The sequence below is a fragment of the Xylaria bambusicola genome, assembly GCF_022495145.1.
Source record: "Xylaria bambusicola strain CBS 139988 unplaced genomic scaffold F5B22scaffold_3, whole genome shotgun sequence".
NCBI lineage: Eukaryota > Fungi > Ascomycota > Sordariomycetes > Xylariales > Xylariaceae > Xylaria > Xylaria bambusicola.
Window position 1 is genome coordinate 1,283,268 of NW_025953556.1, and position 22,991 is coordinate 1,306,258.

At 49.9% G+C, this 22,991-nt stretch overlaps 8 protein-coding genes across 8 annotated transcripts; 5 read left to right on the forward strand and 3 right to left on the reverse strand.

Moving 5' to 3' along the window:
* Positions 1-390: 390 nt before the first annotated feature.
* On the reverse strand, positions 391-1,430 carry F5B22DRAFT_267529 (FAR-17a/AIG1-like protein). Its single transcript, XM_047970156.1, has 2 exons — positions 773-1,430; positions 391-706 (listed from the first exon to the last, which is right to left on the reverse strand). The coding sequence occupies exons 1-2, from the start codon at positions 1,309-1,311 to the stop codon at positions 547-549; spliced, it is 699 nt and encodes a 232-aa protein (XP_047835428.1). The 5' UTR covers positions 1,312-1,430; the 3' UTR covers positions 391-546.
* A 251-nt stretch (positions 1,431-1,681) lies between these two features.
* On the forward strand, positions 1,682-3,890 carry F5B22DRAFT_267685 (uncharacterized protein). Its single transcript, XM_047970157.1, has 2 exons — positions 1,682-1,869; positions 1,923-3,890. The coding sequence occupies exons 1-2, from the start codon at positions 1,809-1,811 to the stop codon at positions 3,722-3,724; spliced, it is 1,863 nt and encodes a 620-aa protein (XP_047835429.1). The 5' UTR covers positions 1,682-1,808; the 3' UTR covers positions 3,725-3,890.
* Positions 3,891-4,748: 858 nt separating this feature from the next.
* Positions 4,749-7,473, forward strand: F5B22DRAFT_633388 (fungal-specific transcription factor domain-containing protein; the record flags this gene model as incomplete). The annotated part of the gene is made up of 8 exons (XM_047976826.1): positions 4,749-4,810; positions 4,877-4,930; positions 5,047-5,995; positions 6,049-6,054; positions 6,105-6,132; positions 6,193-6,297; positions 6,351-7,285; positions 7,387-7,473. The coding sequence occupies 8 exons, from the start codon at positions 4,749-4,751 to the stop codon at positions 7,471-7,473; spliced, it is 2,226 nt and encodes a 741-aa protein (XP_047835430.1).
* A 149-nt stretch (positions 7,474-7,622) lies between these two features.
* Positions 7,623-9,516, reverse strand: F5B22DRAFT_267510 (glycolate oxidase). The gene is made up of 4 exons (XM_047970155.1): positions 9,442-9,516; positions 9,051-9,371; positions 8,852-8,953; positions 7,623-8,708 (listed from the first exon to the last, which is right to left on the reverse strand). The coding sequence occupies exons 2-4, from the start codon at positions 9,343-9,345 to the stop codon at positions 7,873-7,875; spliced, it is 1,233 nt and encodes a 410-aa protein (XP_047835431.1). The 5' UTR covers positions 9,346-9,371; positions 9,442-9,516; the 3' UTR covers positions 7,623-7,872.
* A 1,311-nt stretch (positions 9,517-10,827) lies between these two features.
* Positions 10,828-11,637, forward strand: F5B22DRAFT_642226 (uncharacterized protein; the record flags this gene model as incomplete). The annotated part of the gene is made up of 3 exons (XM_047978094.1): positions 10,828-10,952; positions 11,033-11,213; positions 11,278-11,637. 3 exons carry the CDS (start codon positions 10,828-10,830, stop codon positions 11,635-11,637), a joined length of 666 nt encoding a protein of 221 aa, XP_047835432.1.
* Positions 11,638-13,081: 1,444 nt separating this feature from the next.
* F5B22DRAFT_642227 (protein phosphatase methylesterase 1) lies at positions 13,082-14,468 on the forward strand (the record flags this gene model as incomplete). Its single annotated transcript, XM_047978095.1, has 3 exons — positions 13,082-13,287; positions 13,353-14,179; positions 14,302-14,468. 3 exons carry the CDS (start codon positions 13,082-13,084, stop codon positions 14,466-14,468), a joined length of 1,200 nt encoding a protein of 399 aa, XP_047835433.1.
* Positions 14,469-14,536: 68 nt separating this feature from the next.
* On the reverse strand, positions 14,537-16,495 carry F5B22DRAFT_267505 (dihydrouridine synthase). Its single transcript, XM_047970154.1, has 2 exons — positions 16,013-16,495; positions 14,537-15,934 (listed from the first exon to the last, which is right to left on the reverse strand). Exons 1-2 carry the CDS (start codon positions 16,185-16,187, stop codon positions 14,823-14,825), a joined length of 1,287 nt encoding a protein of 428 aa, XP_047835434.1. The 5' UTR covers positions 16,188-16,495; the 3' UTR covers positions 14,537-14,822.
* Positions 16,496-18,686: 2,191 nt separating this feature from the next.
* Positions 18,687-22,474, forward strand: F5B22DRAFT_267711 (uncharacterized protein). Its single transcript, XM_047970158.1, has 2 exons — positions 18,687-18,898; positions 19,213-22,474. The coding sequence occupies exons 1-2, from the start codon at positions 18,886-18,888 to the stop codon at positions 22,095-22,097; spliced, it is 2,898 nt and encodes a 965-aa protein (XP_047835435.1). The 5' UTR covers positions 18,687-18,885; the 3' UTR covers positions 22,098-22,474.
* Positions 22,475-22,991: the final 517 nt, after the last annotated feature.

A 22,991-nucleotide genomic window follows, 5' to 3' on the forward strand; every position in this document is an offset into this window, starting at 1 on the left:
TCCGACTCCGAATCTACACACATATTGTACCTAGGCTCCGATGGCGGGGTACTTCACGCCCTACAGTCGCCCTACGGTACCTGCGTCCAATACCTACTTACTTACATAGCCTAGCCCAGTAGCTTTGTGCCTATCTCGTACTAAATCAAAACCTGACGAAAAAAGTCCGATAACCACCGAAGTTGAAGCTTGGAAGTTATTGGGACGCCATTTATCCTTAAAACGGCATAATTAGTCTAGTGCCCAGGCTGTACAGGATGATCCCGGAATCATCCGTTGACATTGGCTGGAATTGGTATGTAGATGATATTGATAATTCCTTCTACAGTACTTAAGCTATCTCCCAGCTTGGTAGCTCATATGTTTCTAGGTGTCCGCGTTGTGATTCGAAGGCAACGTCATGCCCAGATGAGTAGCACAGCAAATCCAAGTGAATATAAACATATATATATACAATTGGAAGGCTCTCTCGGCTCTGTCGGCTCTCTCGTCCGTACACACGTTGTATTGCACTACTACCAAGTCTGAAACTATGATATCATCGGCCTACTCAGTCTTTGCTCGAACACCTGCGGTGAGGACACCGTTCACCTTCCCGTGCAACCACTTGAGCAACATGGTACTGCCAGTCATTAAGAAAGCCGAGAATGTGAACAACGCCGCTCGTTGCCAAGTGTTGAGTAGAGCAAAAATTGGGTAAGGATACCTAGGACGCCAACCACGATGAGCGACACGAAAAATTATCATGGTGGAAGTGTATTTTGAAACTTACCAGCCGTTCTGTCTGTAGCAGTACTCAACCCAAAACCAATATAGAAAAGCTATGGTTTGACTTAGAGCTACGGCCACAAAGCCATCTATAGTCCACGGCGGACTCAGCAAGAGCAAGTCCAAAGCAAGGAATAAACCAGGGGCTGCATGGAAACCCAAGTTTGGTATCAGGGTAAGTTCGGATTCCGGTGGGAATACGAGACTCTTGTCAATTGCACAAAGTCCCCAAAAGAGTATAGTGATGAGCACTTCCAACGGTGCCGAGCACACGGCAAATAAGTTCTTTGCTTGGAAGAGGGCCGGCGATAATGTTAGGTCAGCAGCAAGACCAACAACAAATGTGAAGAGAGCGAGTGAGAGGCCAATGATGGTTAGGAATTGGAAATGCCCCCCAAATGCGGCTGCAATTTCTGTCTCCCACTGAGCGAGAAATCGAAAGGATGACAGAAACGAGGCAATGCCAGCAGTATGCAGCAATAATGAAACCCGCCGGGATGGTGAGGCGAGTCGCTGAAGGGGGTGCCTAGCTATCTGCTCCATTTTAGAGATTTCAGGCACACTGGACCTTGAGACAACTTTCTTGTTTATAATTTAAACGAAGCGAATAGTTACCAATTAGGCATTTCAATAATTTCTAAGAATGAAAGAACAAGAAGATCGTGTTTATCTAGGGTGAGATATGGTAGCTATCGTAGCCGATGTCGAAGAGCCAAAACTGATGATGGACTCAGTCGATAGATATATCTTCAATGACGCCATTCCTAGCAGGTAGTCCTGAATGGACCCTTGGGGCTCAGGTACCGTACCGCAGAGCGCAGGGTGGACCGTCGGTATCTTTAAGCTCCGACAATTACTGTTTTCGGTACCTAGTCAATTTTCTGGTAGCTACCCCAAACTTTTGACAATCGCAAAGCCACACGGCCTGACTCTTGCATCAAGGTGGTACGATAATTGTTTTGAAGCAAGCCCTCGCTCGCCGTTGCCGTTGCACCCATTTACTTCCACACAAAAACTGGGCAGAACCCCTCCAGGGGAAAATGGCGGAGACAGGCAGCAAGCGTAGTCACGACGACTTCGTGGAAAATAATAGCGTTGATGGTGCGGGCGTCGTCTATGATTTTTGACTTGACTGCGAACTAACTGCGATACAGATGACAGCTCCTCAGATGATGATATGGGCCCTCAGCTGCCCTCCGCCGCCGCTCCGAAGAAGAAACGACGTGTATTACCTCACGAAAAGCTCTATGTCGATGCCCTTCCGAAGACCTCGCGTTACTCCAAGTCTCTCATGCACAAAGAACAGCTCTCCTTCGTCACAGTAACCCGTACCGAATTCCTTATCACGAGCTCTGTCGATGGCGTCGTCAAATTCTGGAAGAAGGTTGCGCAGGGGATTGAGTTTGTTAAAGAATTCAAGGCTCACCAAGGGGAGATACGCGCCGTATCTGTAAGCCAAGATGGGAGAAGCTTTGCGACTGCTGGCGCCGACAATTCTGTTAAGATTTTTGATATCATCACCTTCGACCTTCTTACTATGCTATCCCTGGACTTTTCGCCAAAGTGCCTTTGTTGGGTCCATAAGCGCGGCGCGTCACTACCACTATTGGCCATTTCGGATGACTCTAAGCCGCTCATACACATATATGATGGCAGAGGAGAGAACCACACGCCGCTACATACCATTAAAGGGCTTCATAGAGGTACCGTTTCCCTCATGGCATTCAACGATGCGTATGACTGCGTAATCTCGGCGGATGAGAGCGGGATGGTTGAGTACTGGTCACCAAGTTCTAGTTACGAAAAACCTAGCAATGTCTTCGAGTACAAAAGCTCTACCAACCTCTTCGATTTCAAAAAGGCAAAGTCTGTGCCCGTATCACTGTCGATCTCACCCTCCGGTCACCAATTTGTATCGTTTTCGCTCCCCGATCGCAAAATTCGGATATTTGAGTTTGGTACTGCGAAGTTATACCGTACCTATGATGAATCCCTACAGACCATCGAAGAGATGCAACAAGTTGGGAGTGCGGCACAGAAACTAGACGATGTAGAATTCGGCCGACGACTTGCAGCTGAACGAGAGATAGAATCGGGTTCCCTACGAAATAAGGTGAATGTCATCTTTGACGAATCGGGCCATTTCATCCTGTACGGCTCCATTCTTGGCGTTAAGGTCTTGAATACCTTTACGAACCAAGTGGTCAAAGTGTACGGGAAAGACGAGCACCTGCGACCCCTCAACCTTGCCGTGTACCAGGGCCAGCCGCAGAAGAAGGGTGTAACGACAGTGGCGATGGCTGCCTCCAACAATCCACTTCTACAAGAGTCCGAAGCAAGGGACCCTATTCTTTTCGCAACGGCTGTAGGTAAGGTGCGGTTTTACATGTTTACCAACGACACAGAGATATCTCGCTCGGAAAGAGACGTGCAGAACGAGAAGCCTACACTTTTGAACCCCAAGAAGGCAGCACAGGCGAAGAAAGCCGAGACAGGCACGTCAGCTGTCATTCACACAAGTTATGGAGACATCCACATCCGGCTCTTCCCAGATGCAGCACCCAAAGCTGTGGAGAACTTTGTCACACACTCGAAACGTGGCTATTACAACGGCACCATTTTCCACAGAGTCATTCGGAAATTCATGATACAGGGTGGCGATCCCCTAGGTGATGGAACTGGCGGCGAGAGTATCTGGGGTAGGGAATTTGAAGATGAATTTAGCACACTGAAGCACGACAAGCCATACACGGTCAGCATGGCGAATGCCGGGCCCAACACGAACGGCAGTCAATTCTTCATCACGACGGAAAAGACGCCGTGGCTAGACAACAAGCATACCATCTTCGGCCGGGCAGTTCAGGGTTTGGATGTCGTCCACAAGATTGAAAACGCTCGTGCATACAAGGACAAGCCGGAAGAGGACATCAAGATTCTCAACATCGATATTTCGTAGGATGTAGCTGTGCCGAAGCCTAGCCCCCTGTGGACACGTATGTAAATCAAATTATACCCACCGACAGTTACATTATCTCAGAATAACAGGCGTAGTCAGTAATGCATGACGACGCTATTGACGGCGCGGCGTTTGGGCGTCGCTTAAAGTCAAGGGAGGCGTCCTTGTAACCAGCAAGCTGGTTCCCGTCGACGAATGACCGGTGCGCTCGTTTTTCTTTTTAAAAGTGGGAATTGGAGCGTTGTTGGCGCCAGCTCTCCACGTGGGGGGTCTCTGAGCGTCTGGGGTCCTTGGCGCCGATTCGGGCGGAACCTTATCTTCGAAGAGAGCGATGATCTGCCTCTCTCGATTCACCTCGTCCGGATGCCTGTGGATGTCATCAAGAACGCGAGCAAGAGCACCGCATCGTGAGATCTATGCAGCCTCCGACCTAGGTCTGGCTTCACACCTAACCCAGCCTGAGATGACTTTGCAGGGACCGGACGCCACCACTTCCATGACTGGTCAGTAGCCGTAGGTGTCTAGTCCGGGAGACAAGTTTAAAACAGCTCCTCACTTCATGCAGTTCATCCACACCAATCCACGGTTGCTCTTCAATACACGCCCACGTCCGCACACGCACACCCACTTGCCGATACGACCCGCAACTGAGCTACATGGAAAGCATTTGTCGCTTGTTAATCCTCGCTCTCAAATAGCATTCTTATCATCGTCGCTGCCTCCCTATCTTCCCCTTTGCCCGTTCGCTTCACTCTCCTCATACTCCAGCAGACCCCTCGGGTAGTGGTTGTATAGACGTGCCTACCTCACCTCACTTACCGTCAAGCCCGCGAAGCACTGTCAATCTCTGTTGCCAGCTAGGGCCGTCTACCTATCTAGGTAACGGAGGTCGTCTGGCTTGTTGATCATGCTAGACCCTCGACCATATTGGGAGGAATTTTGCACTCATCAAGCAATCTTCTCTCCTTAGGTGGCTTGCCGTCACGGAGACGCAGAAACAACAAGACCGCTACATAGGCATATAATGCCACGGCCAAAAAGACCAGGCGCACCGGAACCCAAACGACGGAGTCGGAATGGATGTTGGTGAGTCCATATTATGCGTTGTTTCACTTGGTGAGAGCTTGTTGACGAGGAACTGACCTTTGGGAGGCCTTGTAAAAATCGCAAAATCAAGTGCGGAGAAGAACACCCAGCTTGTGTGAAGTAAATACCCCCCCTGCAACCGTCTAGCTAGCCTCCTGCAAGCACTGGCCGCCCCCAATGCTTGAGGGAGGCGAGGAATCTTGGTAGCGCTCCAGAACTAACACATCGCCTAACAGCTGCCAACGGACAGGGGAGACATGTGACTACAGCATACGGTTGAATTGGGACGGGCGAAGAGGTAAACAAACTGATGCCAGTATCGTTGGCTTCGGCCACGATACGGTATCTCCCACGGTTCCAGCCAAAGGCTTCAAGCTCGTCCATCAGTACCCGTCAGTGGATACCCCTGGCGCTCGTAGACTCGAGCCTCTAACGGGCTCTTCCAGCCAACCAAAATCTGACATTCGTAACCCGCGCTCACAGGCGGGCGTCAGCTTTGTTGATACCACACCATCTTTCACACGTGACTCGGAGCGATATCCAAGTAAACGGGTGAAGCTGACCGATACGGCTTCCACTGATTACTCCAAGAGGCGGACTTACTCCTCTCACAGCTCGGTCCTGGAGGTAACTTCCGCGACGCTGAGATTGGCTGGGAGTTCAGGTGGCTCAACTGCCTCGCCACTCACACCCGCCACGTCATCAACTTATAGCGATGATAGCCAACCACAAGTTAATCGTACTGAGCACCCAGAAGTTGCTACATATTCCTCTTCAAGAAGGCTTTCAGTAAACTCATTGTTGGCCGGACCTGCTAACCTTCGAGCGCTCTACAACGACAGCTCTGGCCATGCCAAGGGCATTCCCCCACCCTTAGATACTCAGCAGGCCACAGGCGAGCCTACATTCTATGGAATTGACCGAGGTTTTCAGGATTATGACTTGGGGAAGAATGATGACATGAATGCGATTGGTGGATCCTCACCTTTACTGCAAAGAGAGTCCCTCGATACTCCACTTGAAGAACCAGCAGACTACAATTGGGTCGAATTCGGGTTTGGTGTTGATGCTAATGATGCTGAAGAAGTTGATGGCGGATATTATGCGAAACCAGTGTCAATTTTCATTCCTCATAACCTAGAGCCTCTTCCAGATAGGCTTGTCGAAAACCCCATGAATCTCCTTGTAAGTAATATGAGCCCTCTTGATATACGAGTTTACTAACGAGCCTTTGGTAGTACTTCGTACGTCGCGTTCAACCATCTACAATGATATAGATTCTAACTTTTGCCAGCATCATTTCATTAATAACACAGCTCGAGGTAAATGCTATTCTCTTTGCTTACAGTTTCTATATTTTTCCTAATTGCTAATCTCAACAGCGCTTGTACCATACGATGACCCTCACGCCAATCCATTTCGTACAATTCTCCCTCAAATGGCCGTGAAGAATGATAGCTTGCTAGCCTTGTTGCTTGCCTACTCTGGTGAGTTTATAACTCTCCTACCTAAGAGACATTTCTGAACAACGTACCGGTAGCTTCCCATAGGGCACGTGTCTTGAACCATCCTGAGCCAAGCTTGAGAATTGCGTTTTGGGTTGATGACATTTTTCCTGCTCTTCGCGAGGCCCTTGACGACCCTGTCCGTAACTTTTCGAATGCGAATCTTGCTACCGCTATAATGCTTACATCTCTCGAAATTGTCTCACCGAAGATCTTTGGTTATGACATCCCCTGGCAGAGACACCTTGGGCTGGCACGGGAAGTCATTATGGTTCGACCAGGCGGCTTACGCGGAGTCCAGTCCAATTTCCGGCAGGATCCGGTTTGCTCTTTTCTGTTTAGCTGGGCTGCGTATCTGGATGTGATTGGAAGTCTCACTGGCGGACCAAAAGATGTTTCATCATCGTGGATCTTTGCCTACGAGTTAGACGACATCAATGACGGGTATGATGAGATTGATTGCATTATGGGATTCACGACACGGTGCTGCTATCTCCTCGCGAACATCGCGGACCTTGCACGAAAGTGCGACGCTGAGCGCATCGACGAGGACTCAAATGTGCGCGAGAACTGGGCGCCGAGCCCTCGAGTAGCGGAGCGAGCGGCGATACTCAAGAGGAAAGTGGAGGAAAGTATGAAGCAAGAACCAGTGCCTTGCAAGCACATACATAAGGCGGGAGACGTTGAGAAGTGGGACAAGAAGGAGATGGCGGCCACTAACTCGGCATATCACTGGGCTGCGCTTGTCCACCTATATCGGCGTATCCTAGGACGACCATCTGAAGATATTGACATCCAGAGGGCCGTGAAGAATATCATTGCTGCTCTTAACACTATCCCCCCCGGTGGGACAGCTGAATCCTGCCTGCTGTTCCCGATGTTCACAGCTGGTTGCGATACACAGAGCGAAGACCATAAGACATTAATTCTAGATCGTTTCATGACGGCAGAAAAGCATGGCATGACACAGGTTAGGCTAACCCCCATATTATTATTACTAATTTCTTTATTCTTTCTTCTTGACCAGGCTCGGCTTGGTTCGTCCCTTCGTTGCTAACGACAGACTCACAGGTACATAATGCTCGTCGAATAATGCAAAAGGTGTGGGAAACTAAAAAGCCATGGGAGACTTTGGTGAGCACCGAGTTTATTGGATGATGTAGGTACGTTCTAAGCGTGACGGATCCTATCTGGCTGTGTCTTGGAGACAACACACATATGGGGATTTGCGTCGTTGATCGTACGGTCTTTTTGCTTGCAAGTTGTTCTTTCATTTTACGGGGTATATCCAAAATAAAATAGGCTATGTGTTTCTTTTGATTTGAGGCTAAAAACGTGTCGTGAGCGTATGTTATGTGTTATGATACCAATGGCGCGATAAAAATGTAGCTTTATGAAGGTTATACTAAGTACGTGTCGATTGACGGCGTCTGGGCTGACATTGGTGAGCAGCTGGTGTGCCAAAGTCATTAAGCGAATAAATGTCCTCGCTTCTAAGTGCTCCGTGACAACATACCCATTATCATTATCGTAACTAGGTTCCCAAAAGATAGATCATTAGATACTTGTCTTCACGTCTCCTCCGTATGATACTTTCCTCAAGGTGACTTGGTTCAAATCACCCACACTCTTGACTCCAGCTAGACCCATAGTTCCGTCTAAATCAGCAAGCAGACAGGCAAGGACATGTCTTACTCCAGTCTTTCCAGCGATTCCCAGGCCATACATCAGCGGACGCCCTACCAGCACGGCCTTGGCTCCTAAAGCTAATGCCTTGAAGATATCAGCACCAGTCCGGATCCCGGAATCGAAGAGCACAGTCGTCTTATCGCCCACGGCCTCCACGATCTCCGGCAACATCTCCAGCGACCCCACCGCGCCGTCCAACTGTCTTCCGCCGTGGTTGCTGACGATGATCCCGTCGACGCCGTGCTGTACGGCTAGGACGGCATCCTCAGGATGCTGGATCCCCTTAAGCACAATCGGCCCGTCCCAGTGCTTTCTGAGCACCTCGAGCCGCTCCCAATCGTAGCTATCGCCACTAAAGGCCTCGCCTAGCCAATACTGAGCCGCGAGCATCGGGACCTCCTCAGGGGTCTTGCCACCGCTGCGCGCGGCGAACTTCTGACGGAACACGGGGTCCAAAAAGCCCACGTCGTTGCCAAGACCCGTCACGAAGGGCACGAAGCCCGTGTCGAGGTCTGCAGGACGCCATGCCACGCGCGCTGTGTCAAGGGTTACGACTAGTACTTTGAACCCGGCGGCTTTGACTGTGCGCAGGATAGAGGCTGTGATCTCGTCGTCGTTGGGCCAGTATAGTTGGAACCAGCGGGTATTGGTACCGCTGGCTGATACTATGTCTTGCATTGGGGTTGTGGCTAACGTGCTCATGACTATAATGAATAGAATTAGCCATTACATTTTTCTTACTAGTTTCCGAGTGAATCATTGGGGGTTCCCAGGTCATGATTCGAAAACGAGTTTTCCTGTACTTGGCTCACTCCCATCTCAGCCTTGAAACAGGGCGACTGCTTACTGAAAGGCACGTTAAGCTCGGCGCATCCTGACGCGGTCCCGATTTCCTTCTCTTTATGGTATACCTCTTGTGCCCCAATCGGAGCTGCTAACACAGGGGAATCTTTTGCTCACGTCAGCGTCATCGAACTTTCTTCAGTATCCCCATTTCACGCCATCTTCTTCGACAGGTAAGAAGGCAAGAAGGAAAGAAGGAATACCGTATTGCTCCCCGAACAGTGTGACTTTAAGATCTCTAGGCACATTCGGCCGCATCATCCGCGGCACAATCTTCCACTGACGGAAGGCCAAGCGATTTGCGTCCATTGTAGCCCCCTCGCCGGCCCCGCCTGCGATGTAGTTGTACGCATCCTCACGCATCACCTTCTTAGCTTGCAGCCGCAGCTTATTCGGGTCCGTCGTGATTACTGGGGGACAGCCCTGGAGCATGCCCTTTGAGTATATTTCCAGCGAATAGTCGGCATAGACCGGTGCTACGGTTGGTTTTTCCGCCATTGTTACGAGATATTTTTTATATTTACCTAGGGAAGATGTGAGCCGGTAGGCTAGTTGAAGAGAATAATGAAGCACGCAGGGAAGTATTGTTTTCACCTCTATTGAGAGTCTCTCCCTCTTTATATATTTGTGTGTAGGTGTAGGTATGTATATGAAGGCTTAGTTGTCCACTAATAAGACAGCACGGACGGAGCTGCCTCTTGCTACGTAGCGTTACTGAAGACTACAAGAGGGACGAGATATGAGATTCTAGAATTCTATGTATAAGGATAATGATATTTCATTATACGTGGAAGCCTATGATAAACTATATGGACCAGCGTATAGACTATTCCACGAGAAGAGCCCTTGGGGAAAAGGTAAGCAGATTGGTGGCGTCTAGCCGCATACACGTACGCATTGGTTTGATCAGATCATTAGTTACAAGGGTTCTGTTTGACGTTACCAATCATATGTCCTCGAACGGGTGTAGGTTGTCTGGAGAAGCCATATCTATTGCTGTTTCGATGCAAAGATTAGTCCACTTCCCGAGGCATGTTGAGCAGTGACATGGACCAGAATTTGGAGATGCGGAATTCTGCGTCCTGGGCGGGTTGCCTAGCAGACGAACTACCTAATCTATATCCCCGAATTCGGAAACGAAGTTCAAGATTAACCCATTAGTTTAAGTACGTGCATGAACAGCAAACTTTATGGGGAATACGCTTGAAAGAAAGCAGCTAAAGTTTTTCGTTTGAGGCAGGCGTTGATGTCTGCATTGATGGCACAAATGCTTCAGGGCTTTCCAACCAAATCCTGCCACAGACAATCAATCAAAGAATTTCACTTGAGTCTCCAAGATGACAAGCCTCCTACCACATACGCGTAAGCATCTAGTAGGCATTCCTTCATCTTTTTTCCATCACCACGGAGAATTCATGATTGGTTCCATACTACCCGAGGTAACAACCTCTCAACCCCGCGTCTTCGATGGAGATACCTACCGCAAGCCTCCAAAGGGTGAGGTAACGACGGAAACATTCCGTCATTAGCCCATGTCAACCAACTGCCCTGCGTAGGTACTACACATGTAGACACTGTAGTAGGTATACGTATACTACGCAGTAACTTGCTCGGTACCATATATTCAGGTATCCTGGAAGTCAGAGCTCACTTTTAACCTGATGCTACTGACACATTCATTAGGTAACCTCATGGATTAGTGGTACGTGTACCTACCTAAGTATGTACTATGTATCTGCTATGTAGGTACATATGTAGGGAGAGCATAACAACCCCGCATACCCCGCCAAAGTGGGTACAAAGCTCCCATCTTAAGCGCGTGTTGTTATTTCCAAAAGTTTTGAAGGTTCTAAGAGCTGTTCGCGTGATCTAGAACAGACATACGTGGAGCCTTAGGCTTTTTGCAACGATTCGGAGATAAAGTTCAAAGTGCTAATAGTTCCGGTGCGCTCGGGTCGTCAGCCAAGTGCAGATTTTACCATGGACATTGACGACATCCTGCGCGAGGTTGACCCCGCCTCACAATCCATCCCGGCGGAAACTCGCGATCTACAAGCCCTGACGCGCGCTTGGGTCGCCGAGCGTTCGTCTCCCGAATTGCTTCAGTATGGTTGTTTATTCCATGCCCGAGAATATTGGTGCTGCCCTTGCCGTTACTGACCGGGATACTTTCTCTTTATTTTAGCTGGCCCGCCGACGGCCTCTTCGAGCGTGTGAATGATCGCATCAAGCAGCAGATCGAGAGGGTTGAGGAAATGACCGGCGACATGGACCCCAAGACAAACTTCGCCCTAATAGTGATACAAACCGAGCTCGAACGCTTTAAGTATCTCGTACGAAGCTACCTGCGTGCGAGGATCGCCAAGGTATACGCGAAATCTACCGCCACCGTCGCCAGTAATGCCACATAGCTGACCCGTCTGTCGCTAGATCGATAAGCATACCCTACACTACCTGTCCAGTACGGACCTGAGAGCGCGGCTGTCCGAGACAGAGCAGGCCTATGCCACACGGCACCAGGCGTTGTTGCACAATCACTATTTATCTTCCTTCCTGTCCGCCTTCCCTCCCGCACTACAGAATTTGAACGACACGGCCGGAAACATTAGCATGATTGACGCCCCTGACCTTGACACTGCTGTCTTCATTCGCCTTCTTAAAGATACTCTTGTCGAAGGCCATGGGACTGATATGGATGGCTCCTTGAATGGCAAAAATGGCGATGTTGTTATTCTTAGGTGGTCTGACGCGAAATCACTAGTAGAATCTGGTCATGCCGAAGTCATATGATATTCCCTCTCAACTTGATGGCGCCGAGATGCTACATCTCTTGATCACAAATGGCGTTCGCGACCAAAAAAGCGCGAGAAGCGCAGCGAGCTCAAGATGGCCTATCGACCCAGTATTCCACACTCGCTCAGCTAATGCTATCTGGCTGTGCCAGAGGCTGATAGTGGCTGAATAACGACGACGATGGCTGCTTGTCACTCTCTCCAGTGTCCATTTCGGTGACGAATCTTCAGTGAAGATCAACAGAATGACTGAAGGTGAGTATTGGAAACACTGCTTGTCGTTGTCAAATAACTTTCTATGGATAAAGCCGAAATTTGACTTAGCGACCTTCCTGTTCTTTTCGGCTAACGATATCATTTGCAGGAGTATATCAACGTTATTAACACACTAGATACGTGCTCTCGCGTCGCTGTGACAGCAGCCTAATTTACTGGATGATGCTGGGCAGGCTATGGCGTATACCGTGCCAAAGTAATGTAAATCTTGTCACCTACTCACCACAGTGAATACGAGAATGTAGTGGAGGCTGTAAATCTACCAGCATTGCGCTTCTGTTCGCAACCACCAAGCGCAACTACTGTCTCTACAGAAATAGCGCAGAACTGCGAGAGTTGCTTCCCTTCAGCTCTAGGGAAACTACATAAATCATTCGTCGAATGCTAGCAACAGTTTTATAGCGTCTTATATTCCGTATAAGAATTCACATAGAGGCCGAGTTATATAGAGTTTTGGAAGCCATCCATTATTCAGCCGTACTTAGGTGCTGAAGCTGTAGTTACAAGCTAGTCAACCCTGCCATTGATGCTTCATCCTACCGTATAGGCATCTTTGTCATTTTCTTGTGACTACTCCATCAGATCAAGTAAATAATAAGTGATAGAAAATATCACTAGGCGCTATCGAGCTTTAGTTGAATCTGTCATGCGTTGGCCCACCTCTCCTGTGATCAGAGGACTTACCCGGAAGCAGGGATGGATTCCCTTATCGCGTTGAGCAATGTCAAACTTGATAGACAGAACCCCACCAATTGAAACCTCAAGCTTGAGCAGCGCTCTCCATGTTCTACTGCAACCCAACAACTTGTCAAGTGCCTGTCTAACTTGACGGTTGCTTCCTTAGTATCTGCACAAAGGCGACCTCAAGAGGAAGTATGTGCTTGATAGTATAATCATACGTACCTACCCCGATAGTCCTACCTAAATGTGTCAAGTCGACGACAGGTCGGACTGCCGGTTTTACATGTGAGAGCTAACAGCCCAACTTGCATGTAAGACGATCAATCACCTGCTTTTATTTTTTAATTATTTTTTCCCGCATTATGAGATTTCAGTAGCTCGACGCATACAGAGCTAGCCATTACTTGACCGCCACCGTAGCATATGACGTATGCTGTCATGGTAGCGAACAGCAAGTCTCACCGTCTTCCCCCCGACTCGTCGACATGAGCGACCTACAGAAGGCCTGGGCCAAGAACCGCCTCGGTGCCATGGCCATCGAGCCATTCGACGAGCTCGAAGAAGAGGAAACCGGCACCGTCCCCGAATTGCCCGAGCACTTCGATGATGACTCTTCTTCCGCCTCGTCGGCCTCGTCGACCGGCACCGTCATTCCTTCGCCCAGCCAGAATCTCTTCGCTCGGCCTCAGGGGTAAATCATGCACATCTGTTGCCCCTTTCATTCAACTAATAGATTATGCTGATGACTTGCTGTAGCGTTCCCCGGGGGCGCACTTTTCAGCCCATCCCATGGACTACATATTTTGAGAGGGAGCTATTCCTGCATGATGAAACAACTCCCCAAAGTCCTAATATCCACGCCTACCTCACCTCTCCCGTCGGCAAGGGCCCCCTATTCGTAATGCATCATGGCGGCGGATCCTCGGGCCTCTCATTCGCCGTGGTGGGCGACCAGATCCGCCAGCGTCTGTCGACTGCCGGCATCTTCTCCCTCGACGCCAGGGGTCACGGCTCGACGACCATCCCCGAAGGCCAAGCTCTCGATTTATCCCTCGAGACGCTCGCCGACGATCTCCTCACCGCCATCCGGCTCACGCGCAAGGCGATGGGGTGGCCCGAGCTGCCGCCCATCATCCTCGTCGGCCACTCTATGGGCGGCGCCGTGGTGACGGAGCTGGCGCGATCGGGCCGCCTCGGAAATGCGCTGCTGGGCTACGCCGTGCTCGACGTCGTCGAGGGCTCCGCCATCGACGCCCTGCAGCACATGCACACGTACCTGTCGACGCGGCCGACGGGCTTCCAGAGCCTCGAGGCCGGCATCGAGTGGCATACGCGGTCGCGGACCATCCGGAATTCGGTCTCGGCGCGCACGAGCGTCCCGTCGTTGCTGAGCTTAGAAGACGGAGAGGGGAAAGACGCGCGGCCCTGGAAGTGGAGGACGGATCTCGCGGCCACGCAGCCGTACTGGGAGAACTGGTTCGTGGGCTTGAGCGGCAAGTTCCTGGCGGCTAAGGGAGGGAAGCTGTTGCTTCTCGCTGGGACTGATAGGTTGGATACGGAATTGACGATTGGTCAGATGCAAGGTATTCATCTCGCTTCTCTTCCTCTTTTGCGTTTTGCTCGTCTACTTTTATCTGTTCTCGCCTACGCATGATGTCGCCTGAGCGCATCCTGCATGTGAACATTGACTAAACTATCTACCTAGGCAAATACAATCTCCAAGTCTTTCCCGAAGCAGGTCACTTTATACACGAGGACCTACCGGAGAAAATAGCTATCTCGCTTGTAGATTTCCACCGGCGCAATGATAGAAGTGCCCTGGTGCTTCCGCCCAAGGTCGGTGACCTCCTCAAGCAGGGCAAGAAGGTGTGAAATCGTCAACAACCTTGGGGTCTAAGTACAACGAGTGTACAACATAGCAGACGGAATGATTCGTGTAAGCATTACACGCTAGATGAGCGTATTGTCTTGTCCTAAATCTCGACTACAATATGTATAAGTTGCGGCTTGGGGAGGAGCCGCTTACCCTAGGTAGACTATTACTTAGCCACATAACTCCCGTATATATGCATGCCCCAAGAATATTTTGGCCGTTTTGCCTGAAGCCCCTCTAAGCCGCCTTTGTGGATATCTCTGTCGCTGAACGCCTTCAAATGCTATGAATCCCCTATTTCCCTATCCAATCCTCCCATTTCCCAAGATCACGTCATGCACTCGTCCAACCATTCAGGCTGGTACTGCGGTTGCTTCAGGAGCTGGTGTCTCGGACGAGATCTGAATACCCCGCCCCGATAGATTCTTTTTGGTTGACGAGGTCGCGATGCGCGACTTGCCCGTCTGCCTGCCAGCTGCTAGCGCAGTGACGTTGACTTGCTTGTTGGGTTTGTTCTTGCCTGCGTTATCGGGGTCGATGTCGAGGCTTAGATCCACCTCTCGGGCGGTTTCCATCAGGTCATCATATCCGAGCATCTCACAGACCTTAGTATAGCTCTTACAAGTGCTGATTTCGCGGTATACGGACGCCTTGCCAGGGATTACCTGCGTGAGCATGAACTTTGTATTCCCAAATTTATTCTCCACTTCCAAGGCGTAGCGGATGTACTGCTTGGTGATCTCGGTCCATGGGAGGAGTCCGCCGTCTGACTCAGATTGAAAACAACTCGAGTTCTTCTCAGCTTGCGTGGCTATCATTGCACCGTCGACGCCAAATTCTTCCATCAGCGGCAGGGCACTATCCCTGCTCTCTATATCGCCATTCATCAGACATGCGACACCAGCCTCGTGGCATACGTTGGCAATCATGCGTAGCTGACCACGTATGGCGCGTTCTCGCGGTCGCATTGGAGTCGTCCGACAGTGTACGGTCAGGCCGGTGATCCCCGTCGCGACAAGTCTGCGGACCAACGCCTCGGTCAGCTCAGCGGTCTCGAGGATCCTAATCTTTACGCTGATGCCGATTTCGAATTCGGGGGTAATGTTGGCTACGAGAGCCTCGAGGATGGCGCATAACTTGTCTGGTGTTTTGAGTAGGGCGGCGCCCATGCCGTCGTGAGTGCTGAATGGTTTCGGGCATCCGGCGTTGACGTCGATGCCAGCGACATCGGCGGCGACAAGTCGTGCCGCTTGGACGGCGAGATCGGGATTGGATGTGCCGATTTGAAAGATGAGCTTGCCAGCCTCTTTCTCTGGGTGGATGCGGTAGATGATGCTGTCCTTGACCTCGCCACTTTGCGGTGCCCTGCTGCCTTGTGATGGCTTCCTCGTCCAGTCGATCGTGTTGGTCTGGGGGTTAAATCGTCTTGTGGTTCCGATCATGGAGCGATCGACTGTTTCAGGTCCTATAGGAAGGTTTTAGTAGAAGTACATAGATAGTACGATTAGCATCAATAAAAAGAATAATGAAATGCACAGCCTACCCCAGACGAGATCAGCGCCGTAGTGAAGGGCTAGAAGTCGTGATGGTAACTCGCCAGAGCGCACCATGGGGGCGAGCACGATCTTGCCGCGGTAGTCAACCCCCCTGCGGGGAATGGGGACCTTCTTCTGCGCAGATGTCATGATGGCCCTTGTTGCTTTCGCAAATGAATACATCTACCGTTATAGCTGTCAGACCATGGGGACCCCTCCCTTTGGACAGCGAAGGTTGGACTGCCAATATTTTTAAAAATTTCTAAGATGAATTGTTACAGTAGACCGGGTACTTTAGGTACCTACCTACACAAGTCTACTTGTAAAGTCGAGGCTAATAATTACATAAATGTATATCGGCTCAGATCGGCGTTGCAGGAGGGACAAAAAAAAAAAGAGTCCTTATCTTATCGAACAGTTTGGGAAATACAGTGCGCCAAGATTTAAATACTTACTTTAACCTTTATAACCTCGATAACATCTACATGGTCTTATGGTTGAGTTCTGACTAATACCGTAATACACATACTATTACTCCGCATACTTGATCGGGGTTCTGTAGATCTGCATTTTATTGATATAGCATTCAGGTTACCTACTTCGGTTGATGTTACCAGGCAGTGCCTTGCGGGACATTCGGGTTCATATGAGAAACAGGGGAGGTAGCTTGGCAGCCTCTGGACGCATGCGGGAGATGCTCAGACATGTCTCTTTTAACAACCTTCGGCAAGACAGGGTGCATACCAACTCAGACGCATGCTTTGGACCTTGCAGGAGCTGCCATTCGACTGGCAATCCTACATACATACCTATATATGAAGCTTAATTCTAAGGGCGGTGTCAGGTGTATTAACCATATTGCTAATTATAGCGCCTTCTAATGTGGAAGGTTTACACAACTTGCTAGGTTAGTGTAGGTCAATTTGAGCCTTTTCAACTCCCTACAATTTGGCAGACAAGGGTACCCAAGTTTGAATGAAACGGGAATAGCTCTGACAAGTTGTTTCATACCCAAGCCGCGAGGAAATATCTGCCTCCGTTGAGCAAATACCGAAATCTCCCCTTCCTAGACTGGATAGTGTAGGACCTGCATAAGTAAGTAGTTGTGGCTTAGACATCCGCGAGGAATGAGGAGTCATAGGTGTCAGCCGGATTTATATTATACCTTATACCTACGCAGACCTACGGTAGGTACTCAGGGCTGTATGTAAGCTATCTGGCTAGGTGCCTATGTTAATTAAAAAACAGGCAGCTAGGAGCTCAGCTCGTGGAAAGATGGGCTGACAGGAGTGGTTTTTGTCACATTCATGGTCCAATAGGTATATGCAGTATATTCTGAGAGTATACGAGTTACGAAGCTGATTATGTGTACTTCCACGCATTCGGTACTAATTAGTAGGAGGCATCCCACTAGACCTACCTATAGTAAGTCTTATACTTAAAGTACAGTGTCCGCTAAGATCGTCATCTGAAGGGCAGCTATCTTGCAGGGAGGATGGTCGCCATCTAGGTGGCGCATCATTGTCAACTTGAGAATAGGAGTCTAGTACTATGTACGGTAGATAGGTAGGCGCTCGACTGGTGGTATATTGATATGTAATACTGAAAATAAAAAAGAAAATTTCGAGAAGCTCGTTCTGCAATTGGCTCTTACCGATCTCGAGTCTTATTGGTTGTTAGGAGATTTCAGCGAAGCAATCAAGATGCTTACGTTTCGCCTCTGCTTACCTACCGTGGGCGTCGATACTTAACACAAATGCCTGCATCATCCATCATCAAGTCTACAGTACGCGAAGCGGCATTTATTTGGCCGGCGGAACGCTAGTCCCAGATACATACACACACCACACACACACACAGCACTCGTATGTAAGTGGTGGATGCTGTGTAGGACTAGGAACACGCATACTTAATGTAGGTAGTACGTACGGCCGACGACTCATCTAGACGACGTCACTGCGCTCCGCTGCGCCCTCCACGTGTAGGAGCTCATTTGCCCACCTTTTCCTAGCTATGCATCTAGGTATTAGACTAGTAATTAGTGTCTAGTGTGCGCCGAGTGTCAAATCCCTGGTCGGGCCTTGGTTGTACCTATGCCTAGGAGGTATGTGTTTTTTCAGGTTTCTGCCGTGCAAAGCTCGAACACGGACCTGTCGAGCCTGTGGACGTCAGCCAGAACTGTAGAACCCCGAGAAGAACCCTTGCCTCCTGTTTCGTGTGATCATAGTGTACAGCTATTCGAGTTCTTTTATTTTTGGCTGCATTATTTGACTCTTTCTATTGTACCGACCTGCTCAGTACTTACATATATCGGATGGCTTGCCCTCCGCTTACCGCGCGTACCGCCCTTCGTTTTCTGTCGCTGTCGCCGTCGTCCATCCTCGGCTTTCTCCAGCGGCATTCATCTACCCTCGAACGCACATGTTGAATACCTACACATCTCCCATCCCGTTCATATTAATGTATGCACGCCGAGCAAGTGATTTTATCCATCACTCGCTACTCGACATACTAGTGTGAACTTCTTAATATCCGCGGGGAGCGAACTCTCCACCCAAAGCAAGCCCAGGGAGCTCTCGTATCCACCAGGCACAGCGTTGGCGTCGTTCACTGTGCTGCGCTATTCCTGTACCTTCAAGCCGCAAACCACAGCATTGGGGACCGCGCGGCCAGAGACTAATTACCACGGCCACCGGGTGAAAAAAGTTGTGCACACCGAGGGCCACCTAACTCCCGCATGTCCCGGGCGTCGTCGAACCAACCAGTCTCGGACGGGGATCCCCAGGCTACCGGGTCTCCATCTGACAATTCTTTCGCTGTGTAACGAAGTAAGGACTGTGTTTGGTTGCTGTCTCAGACTAAAAGGGCAGCTTGTGTCAAAATGTCAGCCTCCAGTAAGTCAAGGTGTAAATTCCTAGCCTTCATCTCCCTGCATTCCCCTGCCCTCCTCACCCATCAATGCTGCCCGTCGACACCTCGTCTGTTCCTCTGTGATACATACAACCCTCTCGTGACGCGGGCAGCAATATGGGGTTCTGGACACATCCTCGTTCGTCTCAACCCAGCCTGTCGCTACCGCAGTCGCCGGCGTCGGAAGGCAAACAACAGCCGAAAGTAACTGTCGTCATGCCGAGAACTAGGACAAGATCAAAATTGCATCGCTTCTCGTCCATTTTACTACCCTCACTAACGTCAAACTCGTCTTCAGACCAAAATGTGCTACATCGGAAACCACTTCCCGAGGAGCCCACAGGCCCAGGCCGGGTGAACAGCTTGCCGCTGCCACCACCGTCCGGGCTCGGCTTCTCGCCTAGTCTTCCAGACGTACCACAGGAACAGAACAGTCGTCCGACCGATGACAATGCTGGCCCTGGGATGCGAGGCTCTGGGCGTTTGCACAAGCCCGCACCCCCACAGCACGCACCACCTCCTCCTCCTCGCCAAGTTGTTACGCCACCTCCTACCTCAGATTCCAACTTCCTTTTCAGCGAGACCAAGCCATCGCCGCGCTTACAGAAACAGCGGAAACAGAGAAGTAGCTCTGTTAATGCGAGCCCCCAATCTCATGCGCAATTCTCCTCGGGTCTGGTGGCCCAGCAAAGTTCTCCTAACGATAGGACCCGAAGCTCATCTGCTCAACCCCCAGCCGCTAGATCATCAGGAGAACGTGAGGGTCACATCGTACCACCAGGAGTCGCAGCCGGGCTAGCACGTCCTGGCTCAAGTAACGGCAGTCAAAGTCCCACCAGAGAGGGCGAAAGACGTGGGAGAAAGAGTTGGCTCCCTGGAGGAAGGTCAAGGTCACAGTCCACTGAGACTCGACGGCAAGATATGGCCGGTGCTTGGATCCTTGGCCAAAACTCTGACTATAACACGGCTTTTCTTGCCAATAGTGAAAAGGTTCCAGAGCTCTGGAACGATAGTGGTGATGTGCTTGTCTACCTAGACCCTAAAGGAAGCAACGGCTCACCTTCCTTTAAAGTCCATTCTTTCACAACTGACTCCTCGCTTGTGTTTGCGGACTTGATTGATGCTGAGTCATCTATGAGTCCTGGGGAAAGATCCCGCAGCTTCATTGGTCGAGATAGCCTCTCGGTATCAGATGCGACGCGGAGGGTGCAATCGCCTCCACTTTCCCCCCCGATACCCGATTCTCAGGGCAGCTCCGAAATGCGACTCTACCTCCCGGTTTCGATGTCCACTCCAGGTCACAGGTCTGAAACTGACATGGAGCGGTTGATCTCTATACGGAATATGTTTGCCTTTTTGACGGGTCAGCCGTTAGTGGCGACAAAAGCTCAGCCCACTCTATATGCCGTGTTCCTCAATATATCCAGTCTGTTAAAGGAATTTGAATTCACCAACATGGATGGGTCTACCTTTGGGGATGCTGCAGAGATGAGTTTCAGTTTCTTCATAGAGCAGATGGCGCTCGCCGATGTGAGACAGAGCAGGGAAAAGACGCTCGAATCTCTGATCTTAGGTGAGCGGATGCGATCAATGGAGCTCTATAATGAGGCTTTCGCCCATGCAGTAGGCAAGTATTCGGCCATGCGTGATCTTCGTTCTCCTCTATGGGATCAAGTGTCTTCAAGCACTCGCCAACGGCTCGAGCGCGCGCATTTCGATCTTGTAGGACGACAACATGGTGTCAATAATCGCCTCGAATCCTTTGATTTCCCTGCCTTATTCTCCGGTACAGCAAATTCAACATCATCGGCTGAGTACAAGGACATCAGATTTAATATCTGGCGAAAGTCGTTCGGACGCATGAGACAATTTGTTCTGGGTTATTATAAGTCAAGCTTCGGAAGCTGGCCCCCTAAGGCTCGCAGTAAGAAGAACCCATTTACAGAAAGCGGTCTCAATCGCCAAGTGCTCAAGATCTTATATTCCGACTTCTGCGCACTCTATGACCTCCTTGTCGACCGAGAATCATTAACTACTCGAATGATTGACCAGGGGGTAGACAACATTAATAGTGACCATCGGAATCCACGATGCTCGGCCATGAGAAAGATATTAGGTGAATTTGACCAATCGTCTCCACCTGTGCTTCCCCCAATTCCTTTCGATCTCCCCAAATTACCTGATATGACAAGCGTACAAGAGAATTTCTACGATTTGTCCCACAAGGAACAGGCCAAACTGGTGAAGAAAGGCTTGCAAGAGTACCAGACGATTCTCATCTTGAATAAGGCTTATGATTTCGATACTACCAAGCTACCCATGCCTTTCCTAGACCAATTCAAGGAGTTCGAGATGAAAGACGCTAAAGGTAAAACGGCTGCTGACATGGCAGATCACCGCCTCGGCTACTGGTTGTTTCTTTACGTCGTGATTCAGTCTCTACCGATGCTCATCGTTGATGCGCCCGGATTGAAATATACTGAAGGTGTTGAGTATTTCCTTTGCCAGCCGCCTAAAGGGTCACCACCGTGGATAGAGGATGCACCAGCGGTGCGTAAGCGGTGGTATGAGGTAGCAGGCGGAGGTGGCCTGGTTGAACTCTCGGAGGATGCGGTTGAGTTTGGCATCGAGGGTATTTATCACCGGAGTCACTGCTGGCTCGCGGGAAAACGCTGGGAGATGGGTGAATATACAAATCCTCCGGTGCCTTCCAATGATACTCTTTCGCCATTAGAAGCACCACAAGCTGTGTTTGAAGACATGGACCCAGGGGTTGCGGGTAGTCCATCATTTGGGCCTCGAAGCGAATCGCCATTGAGCGGTCCGCCTGGGCTCGCTCTTCGCAGCAGAGGAACCTCACCTGCAAGACGAAACTCCGCATATCGCAGCAGCATTGCTATAGGGCTGGAGCCTGTGGCTCTGCCGGGAAGTGAGCAATTATTTCCAGGCTCGCGTGTTTCTAGTGCTTTGAGTACATTCGGCGGCTCACGGCCTACCAGTACTCTTATGGATCGGAGTAGATCCTCGGGCAATCTTCGTGGCCTTGCGGGGTCCCAAGGCCGTGGGTCGGACTCGAGAAGCAGTTCTCGCCAAGATTCTGCGGGTGGGAGCACCTTTGATGACATTCTAAAGGACATGGGCGGTGAAGCGAAACAACCAAAGAAGAAGAAAGGGCTATTTTAGCCAACATTAATGAGTATGCACAGCTTGGATTCGGAAAGCAATGGCGCATTTGGATGTATTTCTTAGCATTTTTGGCATACACTTGGCGGACAAAGAGAAAACCAAAAAACTGGGTACAAATGGCGGATCTTATGGTCAAAATCAACCTGCGGCTGGTTATGGATATGAATTTTTTTTAAGACATCTCATCGTCAAGGCGTAAGTACGTGCTATGACAACAGGCTAGATCTAATCTACTACAATGTGAAGATGGCCACGTTGGGTTTGAAGCGATGAAGAGCGAGTACAGTGACGTTTACATCGGGCGGGATATCAAGCATAGAGCAATTAAAACTGTATACTAATGTATAAGACTATCACATTATGACATGTGGAGCAAGATTGCATGACTGCTGAGATCTGTATAGTCCCGTGAGACGAATAGGAGAGTCTGGAGTACCAGGTTTGCTACGGTAATTCTATCATCCTTCCACCCCCCTCATCAACAAGCACACATGACAATACGACGGTATTAAACTGTAACCATTGCCAGATGAGGTTATGATAGAGGTAAAGTGAGGCAGGTTTATGATTTTAACAATCTGCCTAGATACCTAGGTAGCTACGGTAACTTAAAGCAAGACCCTGAGACCCTGAGCTTATCTAACTTTTTACACTTTTGTCTTGCTGTTTAAGCATCTTTTTAGAGTTCGTGCGCATGCTAGGGTGACGGTTGCTTGGGCCGAAGGGATTTTATCCAAGTATGAGCTTTCTACCAACCGTTATTCTACTCAGATGCCAACCTACTAGACTACTGTATCTTGATCATATGCTGAGACTATACGTAACGTCACTGGATACATGCAGTTATGTGCAGGTAAGCATGTACTCCGTACTTAGGTAGTATATAAGGCT

Excerpts from the sequence above, each read along its gene's own strand:
- F5B22DRAFT_267505 (XM_047970154.1), bottom strand. The coding sequence starts at position 16,187 with ATGTATTCATTTGCGAAAGCAACAAGGGCCATCATGACATCTGCGCAG. Across the intron at positions 15,935-16,012 it reads CGGCGCTGATCTCGTCTGGG|GACCTGAAACAGTCGATCGC; the intron begins GTAGGCTGTGCA and ends ACCTTCCTATAG.
- F5B22DRAFT_267510 (XM_047970155.1), bottom strand. The coding sequence starts at position 9,345 with ATGGCGGAAAAACCAACCGTAGCACCGGTCTATGCCGACTATTCGCTG. Across the intron at positions 8,954-9,050 it reads ACTGTTCGGGGAGCAATACG|ATTCCCCTGTGTTAGCAGCT; the intron begins GTATTCCTTCTT and ends CGTGAGCAAAAG. Across the intron at positions 8,709-8,851 it reads CGAGCTTAACGTGCCTTTCA|TCATGAGCACGTTAGCCACA; the intron begins GTAAGCAGTCGC and ends TATTCATTATAG.
- F5B22DRAFT_267685 (XM_047970157.1), top strand. The coding sequence starts at position 1,809 with ATGGCGGAGACAGGCAGCAAGCGTAGTCACGACGACTTCGTGGAAAAT. Across the intron at positions 1,870-1,922 it reads GGAAAATAATAGCGTTGATG|ATGACAGCTCCTCAGATGAT; the intron begins GTGCGGGCGTCG and ends ACTGCGATACAG.
- F5B22DRAFT_267529 (XM_047970156.1), bottom strand. The coding sequence starts at position 1,311 with ATGGAGCAGATAGCTAGGCACCCCCTTCAGCGACTCGCCTCACCATCC. Across the intron at positions 707-772 it reads TGCTACAGACAGAACGGCTG|GTATCCTTACCCAATTTTTG; the intron begins GTAAGTTTCAAA and ends TTGGCGTCCTAG.